This window comes from Protobothrops mucrosquamatus, unplaced genomic scaffold, assembly GCF_001527695.2.
Source record: "Protobothrops mucrosquamatus isolate PMUCROS unplaced genomic scaffold, P.Mucros_1.0 scaffold2158, whole genome shotgun sequence".
In the NCBI taxonomy this organism is placed as follows: Eukaryota; Metazoa; Chordata; class Lepidosauria; order Squamata; family Viperidae; genus Protobothrops; species Protobothrops mucrosquamatus.
Window position 1 is genome coordinate 165,313 of NW_015388254.1, and position 23,051 is coordinate 188,363.

Below are 23,051 nucleotides of genomic sequence, written 5' to 3' on the forward strand. Positions count from 1 at the left end.
ATTCATAAAATCTACACTAGTTTCTCTGTGGGAGGCTGCAACTTGTTAGATTTTCATCCTGCTTATTGTATAGGAGCTCACATGATTCCATCCTCCTGTTTTTCTCTACAAGACCATTCTTGTTTGTTGGCCCAAAATCATTGAATGAGCTTCCCTTCAAGCAATTTGATTGTCGAAGTTCATTTCTCTACTTCCCTCCCCCCCCCCCAGATTTACCTGTACAATACTACTGTGTCAAACAGCGAGCCCACTAGGAGATCTGGATAAAAGTTGTTATCAGTATCCAGCCCTCCAGAAAAGGAATAGCCAAACATCTTGATGCCGACGCTCTCCCCAGTCAAGATCTACAGAGATCAAGGGTGTAGTAATCAGGAGAAAGTAATGATGATAAATAGAGGGAAAGAAATATTTGATGTCAGCCCCACTAGATAGATTAGACTAGGATATCATCACCCCAGGAAGGCTAAATGAGTTTTATTGAGACAAGAGTCTGGCAAATCTGGTCATGCTGTACCTCCTCCCCTTTCTTGTGGTCCAATGAATTAGGGACTTATCTTTATGAGCCGCTTCTAAATGTTATCTTGTTGCTTTGGACTTAAAAAATGCTTCCACTTTTTTTTTTTTTTGCCTTTTTTTACCCATAGTGCGCTCCCAATCTTGTGGCTCCCTTTCCAGATCCGATGACCAGATATACACACGGGACAGTAACTAGTGCATTTTCTGGTATCCAGAAGACAATATTTACAGCTTTTTTAAATAATGTGGTCACAGCTTTTCTGTGTCCTCCTTGGCACATGCTGTCACCGCATTGTATGTTTTTTTTCACCTGTGGCCCTCTTGAAATATTCTAAGGCCCCCAAGGGGCCAAATGGCCCTGTTAAGAACCATTGGCTTAGACAACAGTTCCTCCACATCTCTATCAAGATAATCTTCCTTACTTTCTACATATGTAGAGCCAAGGCAGAGCATAAAGATACTGTATAGTATTTCTTAGTCATTTGACTTAACTAGAAAGGGAACTCACCTGGGCAGGTTTTGTCACAATTCCCAAGTTACTGCCATGATAGATGTAGACTTTCCCATCACCATCCATTGGTGCTCCAACCGCAAAGTCTGGAAAGAAGGAAATTGAGGCAGACGGAGGTAAGAACTGCACATCATAGCAATTGTAATTATATTTCTAGCTTGCATTGGAACTTCTAACATAGATATGGTCTCTCTTCCACTTTCTTTTCTCACACATGTGTACTTTTCTAAGGGTTCTCTTTCTATTCCAAGAGCCACCCAACACTGTCGTACCCACAGGCTTTGAATCTTTGTCCCCGATCCTGAGCGTCTTGCTTCTAAGCTTGTCTATTTTGCTTGGCCTCCAGAACCTCCCTAAATTTAACTCAAATTCTCAGGTTGTACGTGTAGAACCAACCTAAGAATTTGTGCCCATCTTTCCCGCAACAGGTTCAAGATTCTCACCTTGGAAACCATCTTGGTTAAGATCGCCAATGGCACCCACTGTGATGCCGAACAGGGAGTCAGAGGTGCCATTGAGGCGAATGGGCAGGATATTTTTCCAGCGCCCTGCCTGGTTGATGTACACATAGACAGCACCCCCGATTCGTTCCTTTCGATCAAAGAAGTTTGGTGCTCCAACCACCAAGTCCATCCATCTGAAGGAAACAAACTGTAAGAGTGGCTCACTTCTCGTTCTCTTCCTCAGTTGCTTTTCAAGTTCTGCTCCAACAATGTACCACTGTTTACCCCTGGGCACTTGGGCTAGAGAGGGCGATGGACCATCCAGTGGCAAGACCAGAGTAGAACATCAAACAGAGCATGGAGCAAAGAGCCTTTTGCCCATAGTGCTCTTTCCATCCCACATAACTTACCCATCGTGGTTGAGGTCTACTACAGCCAGAGAATAGCCAAAGGATGAAGCCAGCTTCTCTCCTGAGAGGATAACCTCAGGCACTAAGCGGTTAACATTGTCTTGATGCAGGATCACCACTGATCCAATATGATTTGCTCGGGGTGCCCCTGTTACGAAGCTCAGCTCATTCTTCCTGGTTATCCCCACTCCAGAGTCTATAGAAAAGCCTGGAAACAAGAGGAAGGGGTACTTCGTTATTTGAGAAAGAGGTGTCACTGGGCATTAACGCAATATTCCCAGAATTTTCATTCCAAAACTTACGAGATGAGCTATCAAATCACGAGCTTTCAATACCAGTACCAATGCCAGTTCTAGACCTAAATGTGTCAATGCACAAACATGCACACACACCTGCATGCTCACGTGCACACACCACTCATAAACATCACAGGCCCAAGGCCTACTTTCAACAGGTTGACATTTTTGTTCCTCAATTGTTCAGAGAAGGAAAGCCACTAAAATCATATTTGAGAATAATAAGGTCCTTGAATCATCCTTTTTTTATCCAATCTTTAGGTTTGGTTTTGGAACCTAAGCCTCAGTATTGCGCAAATGGCAATTTACTCTATATGGTGGAATTGGTTGGAGAACTGAAGATGCCTCTTCTCCTTTACAACTGTTTTCCCTTATCCTTTGTGGCACATGGCTCTTCCTGGTGGCTGAATTAAATTGTTATCCACCAGCAGAAAATATATATATCAGTGTCAACAGTGCTGCTCCCCTGATTATGCCACAGTAATAAGATTGGTGAAGGGTACTGTTCTTCCTCTTTGGGAAGGGATTGTTGGATTTCCCTAGTTTTGTCTCCCTTCCCACCACATATGCCAGAATGCATCCATCATAAAGACTGTTTGGGAAGAGGAGGGAAATCAATACTTTAAAACTAGAACAGCAGGAAACACAAGATCCTAAAGACCAGGAAGGGGAAAAAAAAGTTGCTTTCATGCTTACCGGGGCCAGGGGAAAGGATAACTTAACAGAGGGGAAATCTCTTTTAAGACAAAAAACATTCCATTCTGAAAATGGCAGGCAAACTTCACAGGCTCTGCAGCCTGATTAGAGTCTCTCTTGGCCTTGGTCTGTTGTCATTTCCCACTCCTAAGGGACTGAGTGCATTTTTGGTTTGAGTAACAGCTCTTGATCAGGAATGCAAAGGGTCCTTTAAATACACGCCCTGTAATCTCCCAGAAGACTTGAGTTTTCTATTCTAAAATCTGAGGGAAAATAGCCTTTTCAGCTAATTCCCAGGGAAAGAGCCTGCGATTCTTCTGGAAATGAAACTGTAGGCTCTTGTGGTAATTTGTAAGTCTAGGAATTTCGTTGTAGCATAACATTTTGTGCCTACAGTCTACTTCATCAGAAGATGATCCCAACAACAGAATATTACATATATATATATCCCCATGACTGAGAGAGTTGGATAAGGGAGAAATGGTCGTACTAAATTGGTGACTTTATTAAAAATATAGCGAAAAAATATTACAACAGAAGAGAATATTCTTTGGAATAGTCTTTGGTTCTCTCTAAACTTGGTTGTTTTCTTGCAGATGTTTTATTACCCAACTAGGTAACAGCCTCAGTGCTAGAAGAGAGCAAGTTTTGTCTTCTATCACTGATGACGTTACTTAGTAATTTTCTCATCTACATCTCTCTGTAGTGAATGGAGGGCAAAAGGGGGCCCAGAAAATGGGTCCTTCACCCTTGTTTTGGCAGTTCCAACCTAAATCAGACCATAGACTTCAATTTCAAGAAATGTTTAAAATGCCTTTAACTTCAAAGGATATGGAATACTGATCAAAATGGCTAATTCCTATTTTACTAGATCAGGGGTAGGCAACCTTGGCTCTTTTATGACTTGTGTACTTCAACTCCCAGAATTCCTTAGCCAGCTATGCTGGCTCAGGAATTCTGGGAGTTGAAGTCCACGAGTCATAAAAGAGCCAAGGTTGCCTACCCCTGTACTAGATCAATAGTTCACATCAATTTCTGCTGGATCACCAGGTAGACTGTCCCCAAATCAGTGCCTAAGCTCCATTTGCTCCTAAACTATCACAGAACAAATATGCCCCAGCAAACTTTTCTTCCTGCCCTATTCCCTTGGAATAGGAATGATGGAGACCCAGGTTTTTTATTTTAGTTTTTTTTAACCCGCCTTTGATTTTATAAATAATTCAAGGCAGCGAACATATTTAATACTCCTTCGTCCTATTTTCCCCACAACAATCTCTCTGTGACTTGGGCTGGGAGAAAACGACTGGTCTAAATTAACCCATCGGTCTTTCATTCATCTTCCTTATTTATTAACATTTTGTCCTACCACTTCACAGCACTCAGGTTAGTTTCCAACAAATGGCATTAAAATATCAGTGCTAAAAATTTGCCTTAAATTCTGTTATCAAAAAATGCAGAAATGTATATATCAACTTGGACAGGGCCACTCAAGTCTCAGGGCTGTCAAAGGAAACAAGTAGGCGTTTTATATAAAGTGTATCAACTCCAAAAATGAAACAAGAACTTGTGTAGGTCTTTAGCCGTTCTCTAAGAAAACAGATTCGGCCCCCTTGAATATTTTTTTTTCTACAGGACTGGTATTGATAACAGAGAAGACTTGATGACCCACATGTTCCAATGATAAACAGTACTAGCACATTAAAAATCGGGACCAGTATTCTATCTGTAATCAGTACCAACCTCTCAGAGTCACCTGCACCCATTTCCAAGCTTCCGTACTGCCCGTCAGTGTACTGCACTAACTAATAAGGACTGCCACATTACAGTCATCCACTTGGGAGGAGCAGGTGCACTACTGAAACCAGATTAGCTCCTTCTGGAAAGAGCCAGAGATGATTTACAGCCAAACCTGTGCATTGGTGCTTCTAATCACTGACATCACATGCATCTCCAGCAAAATCTGAAATCATAAAGCACCCTGAACACCTGTATTTGGCCCTGTAAGAAGAATACCACCCAAAGCAGCACTAGAGTCAAGGCTGGTTCCTGGGTTCAAGAACTACTCATCCAGAATTATCAACCTTCTCTACACCAGTTGAGAAGCACCCAGCCTGACAGGGAGGAGGAGGGATTGAGCACAGAGTTAGCCTGGAATCTCTGTTTAACCGCAAAAGGGTTAGGATACACACACACACACACACACACCAAGTTCCTTGGAGTCTTATCTAGTGCCAAGGAAGAGCTACCAGTCTGGGGAGATTCCTCTAATATAAGTAAAAAATAAAGGTGAAGAAATCCCTGAAGATTTTACTCCATTAGTCATTGCGACGATAGGGGACGGTGTTCATCTATGTTTCAAAGCCATTAAGCCAGTGCTGTCCCGAGACAATTCTGCGGTCATATGCCCTACATGACATCACAGAGTGCTGTTACCTTCCTTCCAAAGTGGTACCCATTTACCTACTTGCATTTGCATGCTTTCAAACTGCTAGGTTGGCCAGAGCTAAGGCGAGGAAGGGAGCTCACCCCATCACGTGATGCTCAGGTCTCAAACCTGGGCTACCGGCTTTCCAGCTGACAAGCCCAGCATCTTAACCCAGAGGTCCCCAACCTTTTGGGCACCAGGGACCGGTTCTGTAGAGAAAGGTTTTTCCGCGGCCCGCAGAGTGCATGGTTTTGTGTGCTGCCTGCATCCCACGGATGGGGCTTTGCTTGTTTGTGCGGACCGGTTGCTGGCATGCCGCGGCCCGGTACCGTTCCACAGACCGCAGGTTGGGGACCCCTGTCTTAACCGCTGAGCAACTGCAGTTGTAGGCATTATTGGCAGGACATAATAAAGTAGTTAGCTTGAACTCTGCACATGTGGGTCCGGTTGTTCATGCTTGACACGCCATGTCCCTATATAGCCCCACCTGGCAGCTCAACTGGAGTCAGGAGCAACTGATTAGCAGGTCCCAATCCTGCAGAGATTTCTCACTAGGTCAGGATGCAGTCTCTGGTGTGGCATCTTCACCAGACAGATGAGCATTTTTCACTCTGATCGGTCTGGGAGTGAATGGTAATGTTAAGACAGGGGTAGGCAACCTTGGCTCTTTTATGACTTGTGGACTTCAATTCCAAGAATTCCTGAGCCAGCTATGCTGGCTCAGGAATTCTGGGAGTTGAAGTCCACGAGTCATAAAAGAGCCAAGGTTGCCTACCCCTGTGTTAGGAGGACAGAACCATTGTGCCCATATTCCATCCACCTATATAGATTCCATTCATCCTTTCAGAGCTTCTTGCCATGCTTCTCCATCTTGGTAACTCTTGGGTATGTTGGCTGAGAGATGGGATCCACAACATCTGGAAATTATCAGGCTGGGAAGACTGCATCTTCCAAATAATTGTATCCAGGGAAGTCCATAGGGTGAAGGGCAGGTGTCAAAAAAGTTAAGATGGCAGCCACAACTATAAGGATTAAGCCCTGCCCTTTTTTACATGCAGTACATATATGGAACATGTAAAAAAAGAGTGGGCCTTCCCATAGTTATAGCTGCTATCTTGATTTTTTTTTTTACTCTTCCATGAGTGCTCCCAATTACATCCTTCTTTCCCACACACATCTTGTCACATTCCTGATTCTCTCACAACTCACATGCACTTACACACACAATGCCAAAGGCTAGCAAAACTCTGACACAGTTCAGACTAAAGCATATGACTGCGACATACAATGGAAGCATGCAGATGTAGATACGTATCATAATGTATTTTGAGGTTTATGCTCTTTGAACTGCAGAATATGCAATATGCCTTTGGAAGCATACCAAAATGATGCGGCATTTCTCTACTACCTTAACTGTTTTCCAACATAAATTTTAAAAAAAAAATCTTCCATTTTTTTAGCTATGATATTCTTGATGTCCAGGTTAGTGGTGCTAATCCCTATCAAAAAAGGTTGTGATGAGAGAGCTGAACAGTCATTATTAAGCTATTTACTGAACTGCTCTTCCCAGGTCCCCTATTCTAGCCATATGCTCCCTGTTACAGCAGCCTGTTTAAAAAAAAAAAAAAAAAAACATGATCAGATCCCTGTTCTCTTACAGTTAGAGCCCAGCGGGAGCCGGGACTGACGCCCTCTGCTGGTTGACGGTAGTAGGACTTGAGAATTTGAATGCTCAAATTGGGGGAGGAATTAGGGGAGGCAGAGAACGCCCTTACTGTTTTGTGTTGTCTTCCCCTTTTGTTGTCTTTGATCGATTTTTTTTATTATCACCCCTCCTTCTCCACCGTTCTCCGTCTTTAGTGCCTCTGCCCGTGTGGTTGTGGAATGTTTGGATTCATCGATAAGACCCGATGCAGAGGTTGTCAGGGCCCCTGGGCAAGCGACCATAGACCGCAAAATATCTGGTTCTGATCAGGGTCTGAGCTATCAATGTTTGTCACAAACAATATCCCTGCAAGGCCAACGGAAGGAGAGAGAGAGAGAGAGAGGAGAGAGATGGTTAGCGGTATGAGAAAGTTTGGCGCCCACGCAGGGGAAACACCACAGAGCATTGGGCAGGAGTCAGGAGGCTTGCAGGGCTTGGGCTGTGCTCATATGTTATCGTCTGGTTGGGCCCCAATTATGACTCAGGGCACATATAGTTGCTGATCAAGCCATTCTGCTTCCCCAGATATTAACTTCCCAGGTCAAAAGAACGAGATAGCAGCTTGTTACAAATGAAATTTACTCTTCCAATCAAGAACTCCACTCATGAGGTTGGGATGATGTTTATTGGTCAGTTTTCCCCAGGTGATTTTTTAGCTTCCCACCCCCGACACCCTGCCCTGTGATGGCCTGTCTGGTTGCTCTGTAGTGTTTGGCCTGCTGGGCACAACCCCGTACCAAGGTAGCTGTGAGCTGGCAAGGGGATGAGCGAGGGGTCCTGGTCCTTTTCTCCCCCGGCTTCGTACGGCCCATCGTCGTAGTGACTGAAATCCAAGACACTCAGCTCTGCCCGTATGGTCCCTGCCAAACCAAACACCTGTTAATGATAGGCAGAGTGAGCGAGACACTGGAGAAAATGTCCAGTCTTGCAGGATAGATAGGAAAGCAAGGATGTTGCTCAGATTTGCCCTTCTGTAGGGGTAACTGAAGAGGCAACGGCTTGTTATCAAATCTATAGGGAGGGTCTGGGCCGAGGCTTAAAACTAGGATGCCCTCTAGTCTAGAATAATGCTGGGAGCAAAGAGCAGAAGACACAGTGAACATTTCCTAGGGACACAAGCCCTAGATTTGCTTGTCATAAGTCCATTGGTTCCATGAAATATCCTGGGACTTAGCTTGTCTTTGCAGCAGCTGTGTTGTGCTGTGCTGTGGTGACTATGCCCATGATCTGTACTTTCCAGCAGAGAAGAATTCTCCTGCCGGTACTGGTCATGTTGGGGAGGTCCTATCCTTCAGAGGCAATGTGTTAGATTTGAAAACCCTCCACGCAATCCCTGGTATCTCCCTGTAGGATTGGAGGGTTAGAAGATACACCCATCCAGTGCCATTCAGCACAGAAAATATGGACACCCCCTCCCCCTCCATGGGCTTCCTGTAAGTCACTTAGGAGGACATATTCCCAGATTTGGATACCAATTGATGAGGGCATGAATGGTACCCACAGCCATTTGTTTGGGGAAGAATATCTGCAGCTTCAAATGGGGGTAGGGTATGACTGAGGTGCTTGCCAAGATGTGGGTTGGGGCTACCTGACTTAATAGTATTCTTTGTTGAAAGCAAAGGCTTACCCTTCCAGTTGTATGTGCCAGGAGCCCCAAAGAGGATGTAATGCCTATCTGCAGTGAAGCCCGTGGCTATTCCCTGCTGGCAGTAACCAAAGCGTTCGTGCCCCTGTTCGCGCCCTTGACAGAATTTCCACTCGCCACCATCCAGTTCATCGGCCACCTGCAGCCCTTCGCTGAGTACATAACAGCGGCCAATCACGTGCCTCGTCTCCAGAGACTCGTTCACACGGTTCCGGGCTTCATACAAGTGAGCGCAGGTCTGGGATTCATGGGAGGAGAAAAGAGACAGGACAGAGAGAGTTAGAAAGTATGCTGCCTCTAGAGTCTCTGCACAAACATTAGTAATAAAAGGGCTGTAGTCTTGTCAAAGGTTAACATAGGAGAATTAATGGACTTCCCTGGAGTGTACCATTTCAGGCTGTGAGTGGGGTTTATGCCATCAGCCTCTCTTTTGTAATGCCTAAGCCAGGGGTAGGCAATCTTGGCTCTTTTATGACTCGTGGACTTCAACTCCCAGAATTCCTGAACCAGCCATGCTGACTCAGGAATTCTGGGAGTTGAAGTCCACGAGTCATAAAAGAGCCATGGTTGCCTACCCCTAGCCTAAGCAATAGGGAAGAGCTTTAACCATGGTTTTAATTATCCTTTCTGAGGTAACATTATCTACTGGTAGGGAAGCTCCAAGCAAGGCATGATAATTATCAAATAATAGCCAAAATATGAATTATAGATTTAAATATATATGAAAGCATGCACAAAACAGGTAACAGTGATAATTCCAAGACAAGATTTAAACATTTTGACAAGTTGACAATGCCTAACACTCACTTTGAGATTGCTTCAGTGATGAAAAAGCTAATACTATATTAATTGATGGATGGATGGATGGATGGATAGAAACACAAATAAAAAGCACTAGTAAATTGCATTTTCTTTTCCTACAATTGCTTAGAGGCCCAAAGTATCACATACACCTTAGCCCACACATCATGACTAGAATAGTGTGTACTGTATACTCAGACCCACTTCATGGACATCATTAGTGAAATACATGTGACAAATGTGTCACTTTGTGACTGGATTTAAACATGAATACAACTATATAATGCTTGAAAAATGTGCTCTACAAACCACGGTTCTTGCAATCAATAGATGGAGCTAAAAGCTGAAATCTGTAAGTCAGATCCTGTGAAGATGGAGTTCCTACCACAGAGTAGCCATCCCAAACTTTTATGTAGAAAAACATAATCCAAAGAGGGTTTGGGAAGAGTATCTTTGGTTTTACCTATGTTTTATGGATTTTATTTGTGTGAACACAGCAAATAAAAGGTTTCTTTCTAATTTTATCTTCCCCAACTTCACTCTTCACCATCACAACCCACTTGAAATCTATGTCTTCAGTTTTTTCCACTACCCTCATGACTTAGCTGTAATAGCTCCCTAAGTCTGTTTCCTCATAGCTGAGCATGCTGCCTCTTCATAAGCTCNGAGCCTTCTCTGTCGGAGCACCCACCCTCTGGAACGAGCTGCCCCCAGAGATCCGGGTGATTCCGGATCTCCCCTCCTTCCGCCGCGCCCTCAAGACTTGGTTATTTCAGCGGGCAGGACTGGCCTAGGGGTATTTTAATTGGTTTTAACAAAATTTTAGTAGAAGCGGCCAATTCAAATATTTATTTTTAATCATTTTCAAATTTTGTATGGTATTGTACTATTGTTTTTAAACTGGCTGTAAGCCGCCCTGAGTCCTCCGGGAGAAGGGCGGGGTATAAATTTAATAAAATGAAATGAAATGAAATGAAATGAACATTTCCTAGGGACACAAGCCCTAGATTTGCTTGTCATAAGTCCATTGGTTCCATGAAATATCCTGGGACTTAGCTTGTCTTTGCAGCAGCTGTGTTGTGCTGTGCTGTGCTGTGGTGACTGGGCCCATGATCTGTACTTTCCGGCAGAGAAGAATTCTCCTGCCGGTACTGGTCATGTTGGGGAGGTCCTATCCTTCAGAGGCAATGCATTAGATTTGAAAACCCTCCACGCAATTCCTGGTATCTCCCTGTAGGATTGGAGGGTTAGAAGATACACCCATCCAGTGCCATTCAGTATAGAAAATACGGACACCCCCTCCCCCTCCATGGGCCTCCTGTAAGTCACTTAGGAGGACATATTCCCAGATTTGGATACCAATTGATGAGGGTATGAATGGTACCCACAGCCATCCGTTTGGGGAAGAATATCTGCAGCTTCAAATGGGGGTAGGGTATGACTGAGCTGCTTGCCAAGATGTGGGTTGGGGCTACCTGACTTAATAGTATTCTTTGTTGAAAGCAAAGGCTTACCCTTCCAGTTGTATGTGCCAGGAGCCCCAAAGAGGATGTAATGCCTATCTGCAGTGAAGCCCGTGGCTATTCCCTGCTGGCAGTAACCAAAGCGTTCGTGCCCCTGTTCGCGCCCTTGACAGAATTTCCACTCGCCACCATCCAGTTCATCGGCCACCTGGAGCCCTTCGCTAAGTACATAACAGCGGCCAATCACGTGCCTCGTCTCCAGAGACTCGTTCACACGGTTCCGGGCTTCATACAAGTGAGCGCAGGTCTGGGATTCATGGGAGGAGAAAAGAGACAGGACAGAGAGAGTTAGAAAGTATGCTGCCTCTAGAATCTCTGCACAAACATTAGTAATAAAAGGGCTGTAGTCTTGTCAAAGGTTAACATAGGAGAATTCATGGACTTCCCTGGAGTGTACCATTTCAGGCTGTGAGTGGGGTTTATGCCATCAGCCTCTCTTTCGTAGTGCCTAAGCCAGGGGTAGGCAACCTTGGCTCTTTTATGACTCGTGGACTTCAACTCCCAGAATTCCTGAACCAGCCATGCTGACTCAGGAATTTTGGGAGTTGAAGTCCACGAATCATAAAAGAGCCAAGGTTGCCTACCCCTGGCCTAAGCAATAGGGAAGAGCTTTAACCATGGTTTTAACTATCCTTTCTGAGGTAACATTATCTACAGGTAGGGAAGCTCCAAGCAAGACATGATAATTATCAAATAATAGCCAAAATATGAATTATAGATTTAAATATATATGAAAGCATGCACAAAACAGGTAACAGTGATAATTCCAAGACAAGATTTAAACATTTTGATAAGTTGACAATGCCTAACACTCACTTTGAGATTGCTTCAGTGATGAAAAAGCTAATACTATATTAATTGATGGATGGATGGATAGAAACACAAATAAAAAGCACTAGTAAATTGCATTTTCTTTTCCTACAATTGCTTAGAGGCCCAAAGTATCACATACACCTTAGCCCACACATCATGACTAGAATAGTGTGTACTGTATACTCAGACCCACTTCATGGACATCATTAGTGAAATACATGTGACAAATTTGTCACTTTGTGACTGGATTTAAACATGAATACAACTATATAATGCTTGAAAAATGTGCTCTACAAACCACGGTTCTTGCAATCAATAGATGGAGCTAAAAGCTGAAATCTGTAAGTCAGATCCTGTGAAGATGGAGTTCCTACCACAGAGTAGCCATCCCAAACTTTTATGTAGAAAAACATAATCCAAAGAGGGTTTGGGAAGAGTATCTTTGGTTTTACCTGTTTTATGGATTTTATTTGTGTGAACACAGCAAATAAAAGGTTTCTTTCTAATTTTATCTTCCCCAACTTCACTCTTCACCATCACAACCCACTTGAAATCTATGTCTTCAGTTTTTTCCACTACCCTCATGACTTAGCTGTAATAGCTCCCTAAGTCTGTTTCCTCATAGCTGAGCATGCTGCCTCTTCATAAGCTCAGATTTATGCAATTTATCTATGCCAGGCTGGACCCTGTTAGGTTACTTGGCCAGAACCAAAGAGGTTAAACAGAATGACCACCCACCCATCCAGTCATGGCCACTGACCACAATCTTTCCTCCGGGGCCTTGGCTGTTGACAGTAACACCCAGCCACTGGTTCTCCTTGCTCTCCTTCTTCAGATCAACTGCAAAGTGGGAAGTAAATGGAGAGATATTAAGTAAGGAAGACTATTTAATCCTCTGTTACTGGGAGGCAGAGGACCTTTTCCTTGTTATATATGGTACAACAAATCCCAACAAATAAAGGAATGTCTAAGGCACAGACAGATAGTTGCATTAAAATGATTTTTTAATCTATGAGCTGGCGAAAAAAACCATGATAGCTTAAATTGCCAAAATGGCCAAGAAGGGCAGGTCCAAGTGACCAAAGAGGCCTTTCTTGAGCAACCAGTAGGATCTAGACAGATCTCACCTTGACTGCATCAGCAACTACATCATCAATGAAGTATGATATATTGCATCCACAGCAAAAAGATAAAAGGAAAAGCACTATCTTAAATCTGGAAGAGGTAAGAGTAAAAAAACTAAACTGCAGCATGTTTGTGCCACGTTTAGGAAGACATGTGGATATATCCTTAGGATCAAATTAAACTGATTATGCAGCATTTTTCCTTTAGTTCTTCCTTGGAAAAAAAACACTATACACAAACATACACACAGAGCACTACCCATTAAACAATCTCAATTTCTTTAATTGAAAGTAGCTGTGTGGCTCTGATTTCGATCACAATTACAGAAATGGGGCTTTAACTATCTTCTGTATCTGATTCCACCAAGGCTATTATTAGCTAGAGAGAGGGAAATCTGTAAGTATCTGTTCTTCCATGAGTTCTAAGCAGGAGCCATTTAGGCCATGTCTGCAGCATGGGATAAAAAGTTAATCTCCCTCCCAGCCTCCTTGCTCCACTTCAAATTACACCTGCATTTAGACAACTGCAAAGACTCCCCTTTATCACTGCAGGGAAAAGTGCCCTTTTGGGAACATTTCTGACAATGCAATTAGAAACCAGAATGAGGCAGTAGGACAGGATTCTATGCTGGAAAATTGTCCAGTCAGGACCAATCAGCAGCTCCATGATCATTCTTCACCATTGCCCCATGAATAACACAGGTCAGCAAGGAATTGCCCCCAGATCACATACTGAATCTAACGCAGATGAACTTTTTTCTTTTAAAGAAATGCAAATTGTCAGGATGAAATCATGCTCTGGAAATCACATATTTTAACTTTAGCTTCCTATCAGAGGCATTCATGGGCAGAGAGAGGGGGGTTACTAAGAAGTCAAGAGGGCCTTTTCTACATGCGTCATGATTTCATACAAAAAGGGTGAAGCTTGTATCATGATGATGAGATCCCGCTTTTGTCATTTTTATAAAAGCTTTCAATCCTGCAAATGGCCATGTTCCCCACCGTGATAATAGTCTCCTGATGTGTTGATCCCACTTTCCCAAGGTCAGGGATAGGCAACCTTGGCTCTTTTATGACTTGTGGACTTCAACTCCCAGAATTCCTGAGCCAGCCACGCTGAGGGGAAAGGGAGAGGTTTCCAAGCTGAGCCATGCTGGCTCAGGAATTCTGGGAGTTGAAGTCCATGACTCATAAAAGAGCCAAGGTTGCCTACCCCTGACCTAGGTAGATGGCCAAAGGAATTGAAATCCAATACATTTAGAAGACACTAGCTGGCAAAGTGACTTACATTTTTCTAGTGGCCAGCAACTAGCACCTTCTGCACGTTTAACATTTTATTATCAAGTGTTTTGGGTCACAGGTCCTGCACTGATTGAAAAAAATTCTACGCTTAGCCTTTGGTAAACTCAGGAGGAATCACAGATGGGTTCAGTACAACTCGCCACAGCCAACTTCACGTGACCATCTTGCCGTGGCCATCTCATCGGAGCTGGCTTGCCCCAGCCATCTCACTGCGCCAATCCGGTGCAGCCATCTCACCACAAGGTTGTCTTGCCAATCTGGGTTGTCTGCAATCAGAATCGGACAACTAGCTGTAGCCAACTCACTGTGGCCATCTCACCCATTGGCCATGGCAATATGGCCATAGCGAGTTAGCTACATGGCAAGGTTGTCCCCTTCTGATTGCAGACAACCCAGATTCCCGTTTGAGCCTGATCCAAATCACACAAGGAATGTTGTTGTGTGGAAGGAAGGGTTCATTTTTTCACTCCAGTTTAACCCTACTGTTGCATACCTCCCTCATCGATGGGCACACGCACACAGTCCTTAGTTTCATAGGTCAAAGGACAGGCATATAAGCCACCAGTTCTTTGGGCCTGTTGATCCGGCAGAGCAGTAGCCTGTGGTGCTCCCACCAACAGCCTGAAAGAAATGGAGAAGAAAGTTAGAGGGACCGAAAGAAGGTGGGAAGGAACAAACAGGAGAAGACAGGGGAGGGGGCCACCAGACATGTGGGCTTTTTACTGCCTGTACTGCATCTGGACAGCTGTGGCATGCTAAGTGAAGCAATTGATTTTCCAACCAGGCCTTTTGTTGAATGTGGGCTAGCACTTTGGTCCTGGCAGTCCTGTTGTCTCATAAAATGGTTTCTTAAACCTCTTATAATTTTTGCCGAGTATCTTCTTCACGGTTTTATTCTTTGCATCTTGTATACTATTACACTGGATTATTTTTAATAACGAAAGACAGATAAGTCAGTTGTATAAACAAACTAAAGTTTTGGTTTTGGTTTTTAAGGGGGGAAAAAAGTACTGCATAATGGAAACAGATTAATATAAAAAGAAGCACTGAATAAAAGGAGAAAATGGAGCACCAAAACTAAAGGAAAGCAGGATTGAAGGAAAATAAGGGAAAAGTTGAATTACGGTAAAAAAAAATGGATTGATGTACAGAAGGAGGAATTGTTACTGTGATGGATACGAAGATGTGAGAAACAAAGAGGGCTGACTGAGCATACTTGAGAACTAGATTCCTGCTGAGCTGGCAAAAGCTGCTGGTCTCCTTTCCCCTTCACGCTAAGCCACTGCGACCTTGAGTATTCCCCCTTCTGACATTAATGTGCGTTCTGAAAAGATCAATTAGTTAAAGAGAGAATAAATTTTATCCTAGGCATTTTTGCCAGGAGCCCGTATAAGGGGAGAAGGAGGCAGTGAACAGCTGGGTGGGGGAAGAGTATTCATGCTCTTTTTGCCTCAAGCAGATGCAGGGCCCACTTCAGCTCCTGACCACATGTCACCTGTTCCTGCATCTCCATCACAGCTGTCCTTTCCCTCCAGCAATTGGAATTCCTAATGAGGGACATGATGTCACTTGGAACAGCCCACAACCCATTTCACGCTTGCATTCCTGACCAAAACAGCTGTATTTTTGCTCGTAGTCTACCAATTCCCAAGACAAAATTTCACCCGCAAAGGTTTCCCGTGCTGAATCACATTTGCAGAATCCCTTTCTTTTCTAAACGATTACATTTCATCTTGCTATTTGTTTTCTCAGGCTGGGTTCACACATTTGTGTTAAGCCATAATGATGTGGCAGGCTGGTTTGTGATTTAGTGTGTTGGGTTGATGCCACCATTCAATAAAATATGGATAAGTTACCCTTGATCCTGTTTGTGTGTCAGACTTAAATGAGGAGAATCAGAATGCTGCATGAGATGGGTAAAAGGAGTTAATTATTAACCCGAGTCCCAGCTGGATCATCAGAATATGAGAGTTGATGGAGGTTTAACCCTCCTGTCTGACTGCTGAAATAAAGTCAAAATCTTAGCCACTCTTGAAGAATAGAGTTTCATAGTCCTTCCTTTCTCTTCTACATTTTTGCTCCCCTTTTGGCACACAAAAAAATTAGGTTTAGGTGAATAATCTCCTTCTATAGCGAGGTTCAACCTACTTGGCCCATTGCAGATTTTTAACCATCCCTCACCGCCACCCTGAGTGAAAATGATAGCTTCCCAGTTTCCTTTCCAGCAAGTGGGAGGATTTTAAAATGGCCACGTCCCTTCTTTTACCAAGACATTGGTAATGCCGCAGCTGTTTCCACACAGGATTAAGTCACTTCCCTAGAGAGTGGGTAATTTGGAAAGCCTGACACACTAAACCAACACATTAGCTCCAGTGGTGGGATTCAGCCAGTTCGCAGCACTTCGGCAGAACCGGTAGCTAATTTTTTGTTGCCCAGGCCCAGAATGGACTTCCGGAAGCGGCATCCACACAGAGAACCGGTTGTTCCTGTATCTGAATCCCACCACTGATTAGCTCTAATCACAGCACATCGGTTTTGTTTGCTCAAAGCAAGTTTCCTCTTCTCTTCCCAAAATGTCCACATGATTGCAAAGCACAACAGATAAAGGCTAAATACGTGTTGCAAAACCGCCGATGAAACTATCACACATTTTTGTCAATTTTAGGCTTTGTTTTTCTTTTTCCCTAATCCTGACTGGTTGCAATGCCATTTTGGACAAATGTGATGGGGGGTGCCAGCAGATTGTGTACGCTTGGCCAGAGCCTTTGCATTTGACCCTGCAGGTAAAATCTCCATAGGGGAGCACTTTGGCTCAGCGGCAGGCGATATAGGAATCAATGAGATCTTTAGATTTTGAGATCTAAAACAAAATCTCTCTAGCCCTTATTTCATATTCGTTTTAAAGAATATGCACCTATCTCTAGAGCAGTAGGAATTTTGCAGACGTCCCAAGGAGAAACAATAAAACCAGCCATAGCTTTCCCTGCACAATTATGCACGTGCCACACAGAAGTGCCCACAAATCTCAGAAACATCTCAAATTTGTTCTCTGCAAAAAGAGCAAACCCACAGAATCTTAATGCTGCTAGCTGAATTGGCCATTCACAACAGAGGTACAGTGGACAGAAGAAGGCCCAATGCATGGACATTCAAATGGGTTCATTTAATAGACTGGAGGTCCCTGAATGAAAGAGAAAATAATTGCAGGGAAAAAAAGTTATTGCTCATATCAGTTACGTTTCAAGAAGCCCAGCTTTGCAATGTTGTGGTCATTTCAAAACCATAGTTTAGAAAATGAAAAGACAGCTTTTTTAATTTGAAAAAAAAAGGCCACGAAGAACTCTTGGCATAATGTGGATCTGCATGGTAGTAGCGTGGCTTCCCACTACCACCACTTTTATAATCCCTCAAAGTTCCTTGTCAAATCTGCCACCCTCCCAATGCTGAGAACATGGGGCAAAAGTCATTGCTTCCAGCCCAAGCTGCTACAAGTTGTTCAGTAACAAATATTCCCCCCCCCCCACCCAGTCCCATTCCAGCCAGAAGGAAATAAACCTCCTCTTTCCCATGTAAATTTATTTACTCAGTAGCAAAAAAGCCCAGGCAGTTCCTTTGAAGGGGGAATTGAAAAGCCATCAAGCCACCTTTCTCCCAGAAACCTGAAGCTCAGGAACCATGAGGCAGGAATGGCTGCAAATGCAAAAATGGGCCATCCACAAGATACACAGAGTCATGCATTTTTACTCTAATTTACTGTAATTGAGCCAGAACTAAACTGGCTGCGTTCTCTCTTACAGCTGACTAGAAATCTAGAGCTGCTTTCAAACTGGTGCACTGTTTTCATGTGCGTAAGTCTGGGGCAACCCTGACTTGTAAAACACACGACAGAAGCCACATGATTTACCTACCTTCATCCAGCATTAGGACAAAGGTATGAAGCTGGGGTTTGCATTGTGATTTCATGATGTGCATTTCATCATTTTTGCATCCTTATAGTTCATACCAAATGCCTATGTTTGTGTGGAAATGTCTTTAAGCAGACCAGGGAAAAAGTTACATAACCTAGATCAATGGTTGCGAACCTATGGCACACGTGCCAGAGGTGGCACTCAGAGCCCTCTCTGTGGGCATGCCCACTGTTGCCCCAGCCCCACCTCCTCCTGCAACCCCCTCCTCACCATCAGCCTGCCTGGAGGAGTGGCAGGCCGATTTTCCTCTGATTTAGCCTAATGCTAATAAATACAGGTAGTCCTTGACTTACAACAGTTCCTCTAGTCAGTGACCGTTCAAAGTTACAACGGCATTGAAAAAAGTGACTTTCACACTTTTGGCCTTCACAGCATCTCCATGGTCATGTGATCAAAATTCAGATGCTTGGCAACCAATTCATAGTTATGACGGTTGCAATGTCCCGGGATCACGGAATCCCCTTTTGCAACCTTCTGACAAGCAAAATCAATGGGGGAAGCCAAGTTCACTTAACAACTATGACACTAACTTAACAACTGCAATAATTCACTTAACAGCTGTGGCAAGAAAGGTGGTAAAATGGGGCAAAATTCACCTAACCATTGTTCCACTTAGCAACAGAAATGTTGGGCTCAATTGTGTTAGTAAGTTAAGGATTACCTGTTTTGTCCAAATCACCTGGAAGACGCCTGAACTGATCCATCAAACTTGTCCTACAGGGCTTGAAGTATAGTACAAATTTGTTGTTGTTGTTGTTAGTTGCGAAGTCGTGTCCGACCCATCGTGACCCCATGGACAACGTTCCTCCTGGCCTTCCTGTCCTCTACCATCTTCTGGAGTCCACTTAAGCCCCTGAACGCTACTCACAGCCTTCTTTCAGATAAAAGCATACAGACCTGTAACCTTAAATGAGCATCTTCAAAAAAACATGACAGAGGAGTTGTAGCTGTTTTTTTTAATACTTTATTAGCAATGGTTCACAAACTTAGATAAGATTCTGAGCCAAACCTTGCTTTATGTTGATCTCCTTCCCCTTTCCTGACATATTGCCTTTCACAAGCCAGCAGAAGTTATCCAGGGACCAAGAATTCTCTCTTTCACATTGAATAAAGTATAAACTGAGAGATCTCCGTACAAAGCCCACCGCAATCCCGAATCAATTCAATAACCCTAAACACACAATATTCCCAACTTCTCATCTGTAAAAGGGAATTCTGCTTGCAAAAAACACTATTGAGACAATCAAGAATTGCCATGTGTTGCAAGAGCACTCTTAAATCTGGATGGCTAGTTAAGAATAACACTCAAAAAAATAAAAATAAAATAAGAATAACACTCAAAGAACAGGTGGGAAAACTGCCCTTTCTCACTTGACATCAAACTGTTTGCCTAATCAAAACCATAGCAAACCAAGAGATACAACAAGCAAGTCACGCCTTTAGGAAAACTCAACACAAAATGGGGAATTTCAAAGCCACAGAAATATTCAGTGTTAAATATGCTTTCAGACAGTTAACCAAAGTATTTAGCTAAAATACTGATTTCCTGGAATAGAGGAAATTGCTAGAAGTCATGACAATGAAATTGCAAGAATTTAATGGAAAGTGTGTGGCTGCCAATTTCTTCACAGAGGAACACAATTCTCCACTTTTCACAGACTCTGACAAGCTGATTCCCAGGTGGTGCTTTCTCTGTTTCTATGTGTCTCATGCTGATGGAGAAGGAATCACCTCTTTTTAAAAAGAGAAAAAGTTAAGGTGGAATTAGATTTATCACAGAGTTTTTCAACCAACAAATTCCAGTTAACATTTCACACTAGCCAAAATTCAGTACACTAGTTAAATCTCAGCTAAATGCCAAGGGAAGGAAAAATCGAGATGTGCAGAGACACAGCCTTGTAGGAAAATATTCAGAAGCCATTACAAAAACAACAAGGGGAGAAGCAAGTCCTGGGAAAGAAGATAGTATTAGGAAGAGACTCCAGCTGGCTCCTGCTTGATTCGATTTATATGCTACTAAAACTCTCCTTGTCATGACCTTTAACTGGGTGAAACATTGCATGATAGGGCAACCATTTTTGAACTAAGCTATCTCAGATGGGCTAACTTACAGAATGTAAGCAAAATCCAACACCCATGACTCTTGAGATAATGAAATTTGAGAAAATTATGGGTGCTTCAGGGTTACTGGCTGCTGCTCTGCTGCTGCTATAGTCGTGTGATCTTCATTTACAACCGGGGTGTCAAACTGCTGGCCCATGATGCGTCACGCAGAAGCCGTACCCACCCCATTGCCCACCCCATTGCCGGCAATGGCAAAACAGTCCCAATACGTCATCCATGTGACATCGCGAGTTTGACATGTCTGATTTACAACATTCCATGACAGTTTCCGAGTCAGTCTAACAATCCCTTGCTCCTTTCCCCACCCAGCAGCAGCCACTTATCTGATTGCTGGGAAGGGAAGCTTTCCGAGGTCCCTGCCATATTCCTACAAAAAAAAAACTCAATGGGGCAGCCAGTCAGAAGTCAGAGGTTGCTTCCACTGCTTTTTTGCTTTTAATCATCCTATTTCTCTGTTTAGGTAAGGAAATATCTCCAGAATAATGAGGTATGGGTTGTCTGATAAGATACGAGAGGGAGGAAAGGTAAAACAAGCAGACTTACAAGATTCCGTTACTATAACATCACAATCAAGTAGAAGTAGATCTTCCTGAGGAGTTGGTTTCTTGATCGTTTGTCTCATAGCACTGACAAGACAAGTTCAACAAATTCCCCATTCAACATTTTCTTGCAGAAAAAACAGATGTGAAATGTTTCCACAAATTTTCCTGAGCAAAGGCCATCTCCGAAAGCTTACATTTGAGCTACGAGCAGGCCTGAGTGCTTAAAAAAAGTTTATCAATGGAATCCAAAACATCACCAACTTCATAGAGTCTTCATAGATTGGGAGGAAGCAGAAGTGGGCTTGAGTTTCCTTTAAAGCTATGTGGTTGGACAGACTAAAAATGGCTTTCATCCCAAAAAAAACAAAAACAAAACAGGACCGAGGGACGGATTAGGTTTCACCAAAGGCTCAGATTCAATCCGTTCAAGTCAATTGGGCTGGATTCCAGCAGAGACAAGGCTAAGTGACATCACCTTGTGATGTCACTGGAGTCCCACCACAGACCTCACCTACTGTTTTGTGGAAGAGGATATGGAGACCCATCTTCCCCAGTTTAACAGGACAAGCTGCTGCTTCTAACATATATCTTCTCCTCCAAGATCAGCTGAACAGTTTGAGTCTCCCAGCAGAATCTTATTGGGGAACACACTGGGTGGCGCCTACTTCGTCTGTCTCTTTCTTCCTGTGTGAGAAGGAAAAATGAGATACAGGAGAAGCTGCCCTGCTTCTGTCAGAGTTCTAGCAGTAATGCCAGCAGGGTCTGCCTCTGTGTGTGTGTGTGTGTGTGTGTGTGTGTGTGTGGTATGTTGCGAAAGGCTTTAGGGATACGGGAGCTTTAGGAACATGGGGAAACCCACGTCCTGCTTACATTTCAAGGAACAATTGCAGAATCTATATAAATAAAACTGTAAATGTTCGTTTGTTCAAAATCTTAAATCCCCGAAAGTTCTTCACCGATTGCTTTGAAATTTTGACACAACGTACGTAAACTTATACGCGTACAAAAATATATGGATGATAATATATCTACAGTGTGGACACTGTCCATTTTTGTACGAACCTGTTAATACAACGCACAAGATCTCAGCCGTTTGGTCTGTTAGAGATATAGACGTGTCTGTTACCTTGTTGTTTTTTATAACATATGGGTGTTCGTAACACTTTAATTTGTATAATGTTTGATGCGCTTTCTCTTTTCTTTCTTTTCCATTTAACCAGACTGAGCCACAGCAACGCGTGGCCGGGTACAGCTAGTAGAGATATAAAAAAAATCCTAAATACAATTTTCCTATCCAGAGCTGCTTAACCGTATTTTCCCCATTTGATACCATCCAAATGTTATTGATACTGCAGCTTCCTACAACTCTGGGAGTTGTAGCGCCAATAGCCCTAGAGAGGGGACCAGATCATAGAAGACTATTTATGGGGTTTCATTGTCTTCTTCAGAGAGGATGAAAGCTGAATCAGAGCAGTTTTTATGATACAGTTACATGAAGATGTAGAGCAGATGCATAAGCCTTTGGAATTTGGCTGGAGCTTGGAAGCACTCTATTAAATTCAGGAGAACCATTCAACTAATGTCCATCCCCCTTTTTTAAAAAATGGATGGACTTCAAGAACTAATAGAAGTATAAATCTCATCCAGCAATATGCCCCCTTCTAAAAAGCTACTTTGCACAATTCCTTCTATCATCAGCAATCTATTTGGAAGAAAGCACCGCTGATTTAGAAGGTGCCTCTGCTTTTTACAAACCGGAGCTTCAAGGAGAGGGGATGGAGTTAGCTTTCCCAGAAATTTTCTAAAGGTTATTTGATGGTGTGCTGAAAATCCTTAAGGGTCCGTTAGCCTCTGTTTCGTCGCATAAATATACTTCATTTGCTGGCTATTAAATCAGTTTGTATTTAATATTTGATCATGGAGAACATATGGCAATAATATGTATGTGGGTGTATTACATCTCTCACACACACATCCCTCCCTCCCTTTTTCTTTTTCTTTCTCTTTCTCTTTCTCTTTCTCTTTCTCTTTCTCTTTCTCTTTCTCTTCCTTCCTTCCTTCCTTCTTTCCCTCCCTCTTTCTTCTTTCCCTCTCCTTCCTAATCTCCCTCTCCTTCCCTCTCTCCTTCCCTCCCTTCCTTCCATCTGATTTATAACAGAATAACAGAGTTGGAAGGGCTCTTGGAGGTCTTCTAGTCTAACCCCCTG

At 43.2% G+C, this 23,051-nt stretch overlaps 1 protein-coding gene across 1 annotated transcript in view; it reads right to left on the reverse strand.

Moving 5' to 3' along the window:
- ITGA7 (integrin subunit alpha 7) overlaps window positions 1-23,051 on the reverse strand; it is a 72,046-nt gene that overhangs the window by 32,112 nt on the left and 16,883 nt on the right. The window contains exons 2-9 of the mRNA XM_029285743.1: window positions 14,704-14,831; window positions 12,545-12,624; window positions 10,963-11,218; window positions 7,740-7,862; window positions 1,881-2,088; window positions 1,471-1,664; window positions 1,025-1,113; window positions 217-344 (exon numbers count right to left, since the gene is read on the reverse strand). Of these exons, the coding sequence (XP_029141576.1) occupies window positions 217-344; window positions 1,025-1,113; window positions 1,471-1,664; window positions 1,881-2,088; window positions 7,740-7,862; window positions 10,963-11,218; window positions 12,545-12,624; window positions 14,704-14,831 (1,206 nt within the window). The remainder of the gene's footprint in view (window positions 1-216; window positions 345-1,024; window positions 1,114-1,470; window positions 1,665-1,880; window positions 2,089-7,739; window positions 7,863-10,962; window positions 11,219-12,544; window positions 12,625-14,703; window positions 14,832-23,051) is intronic.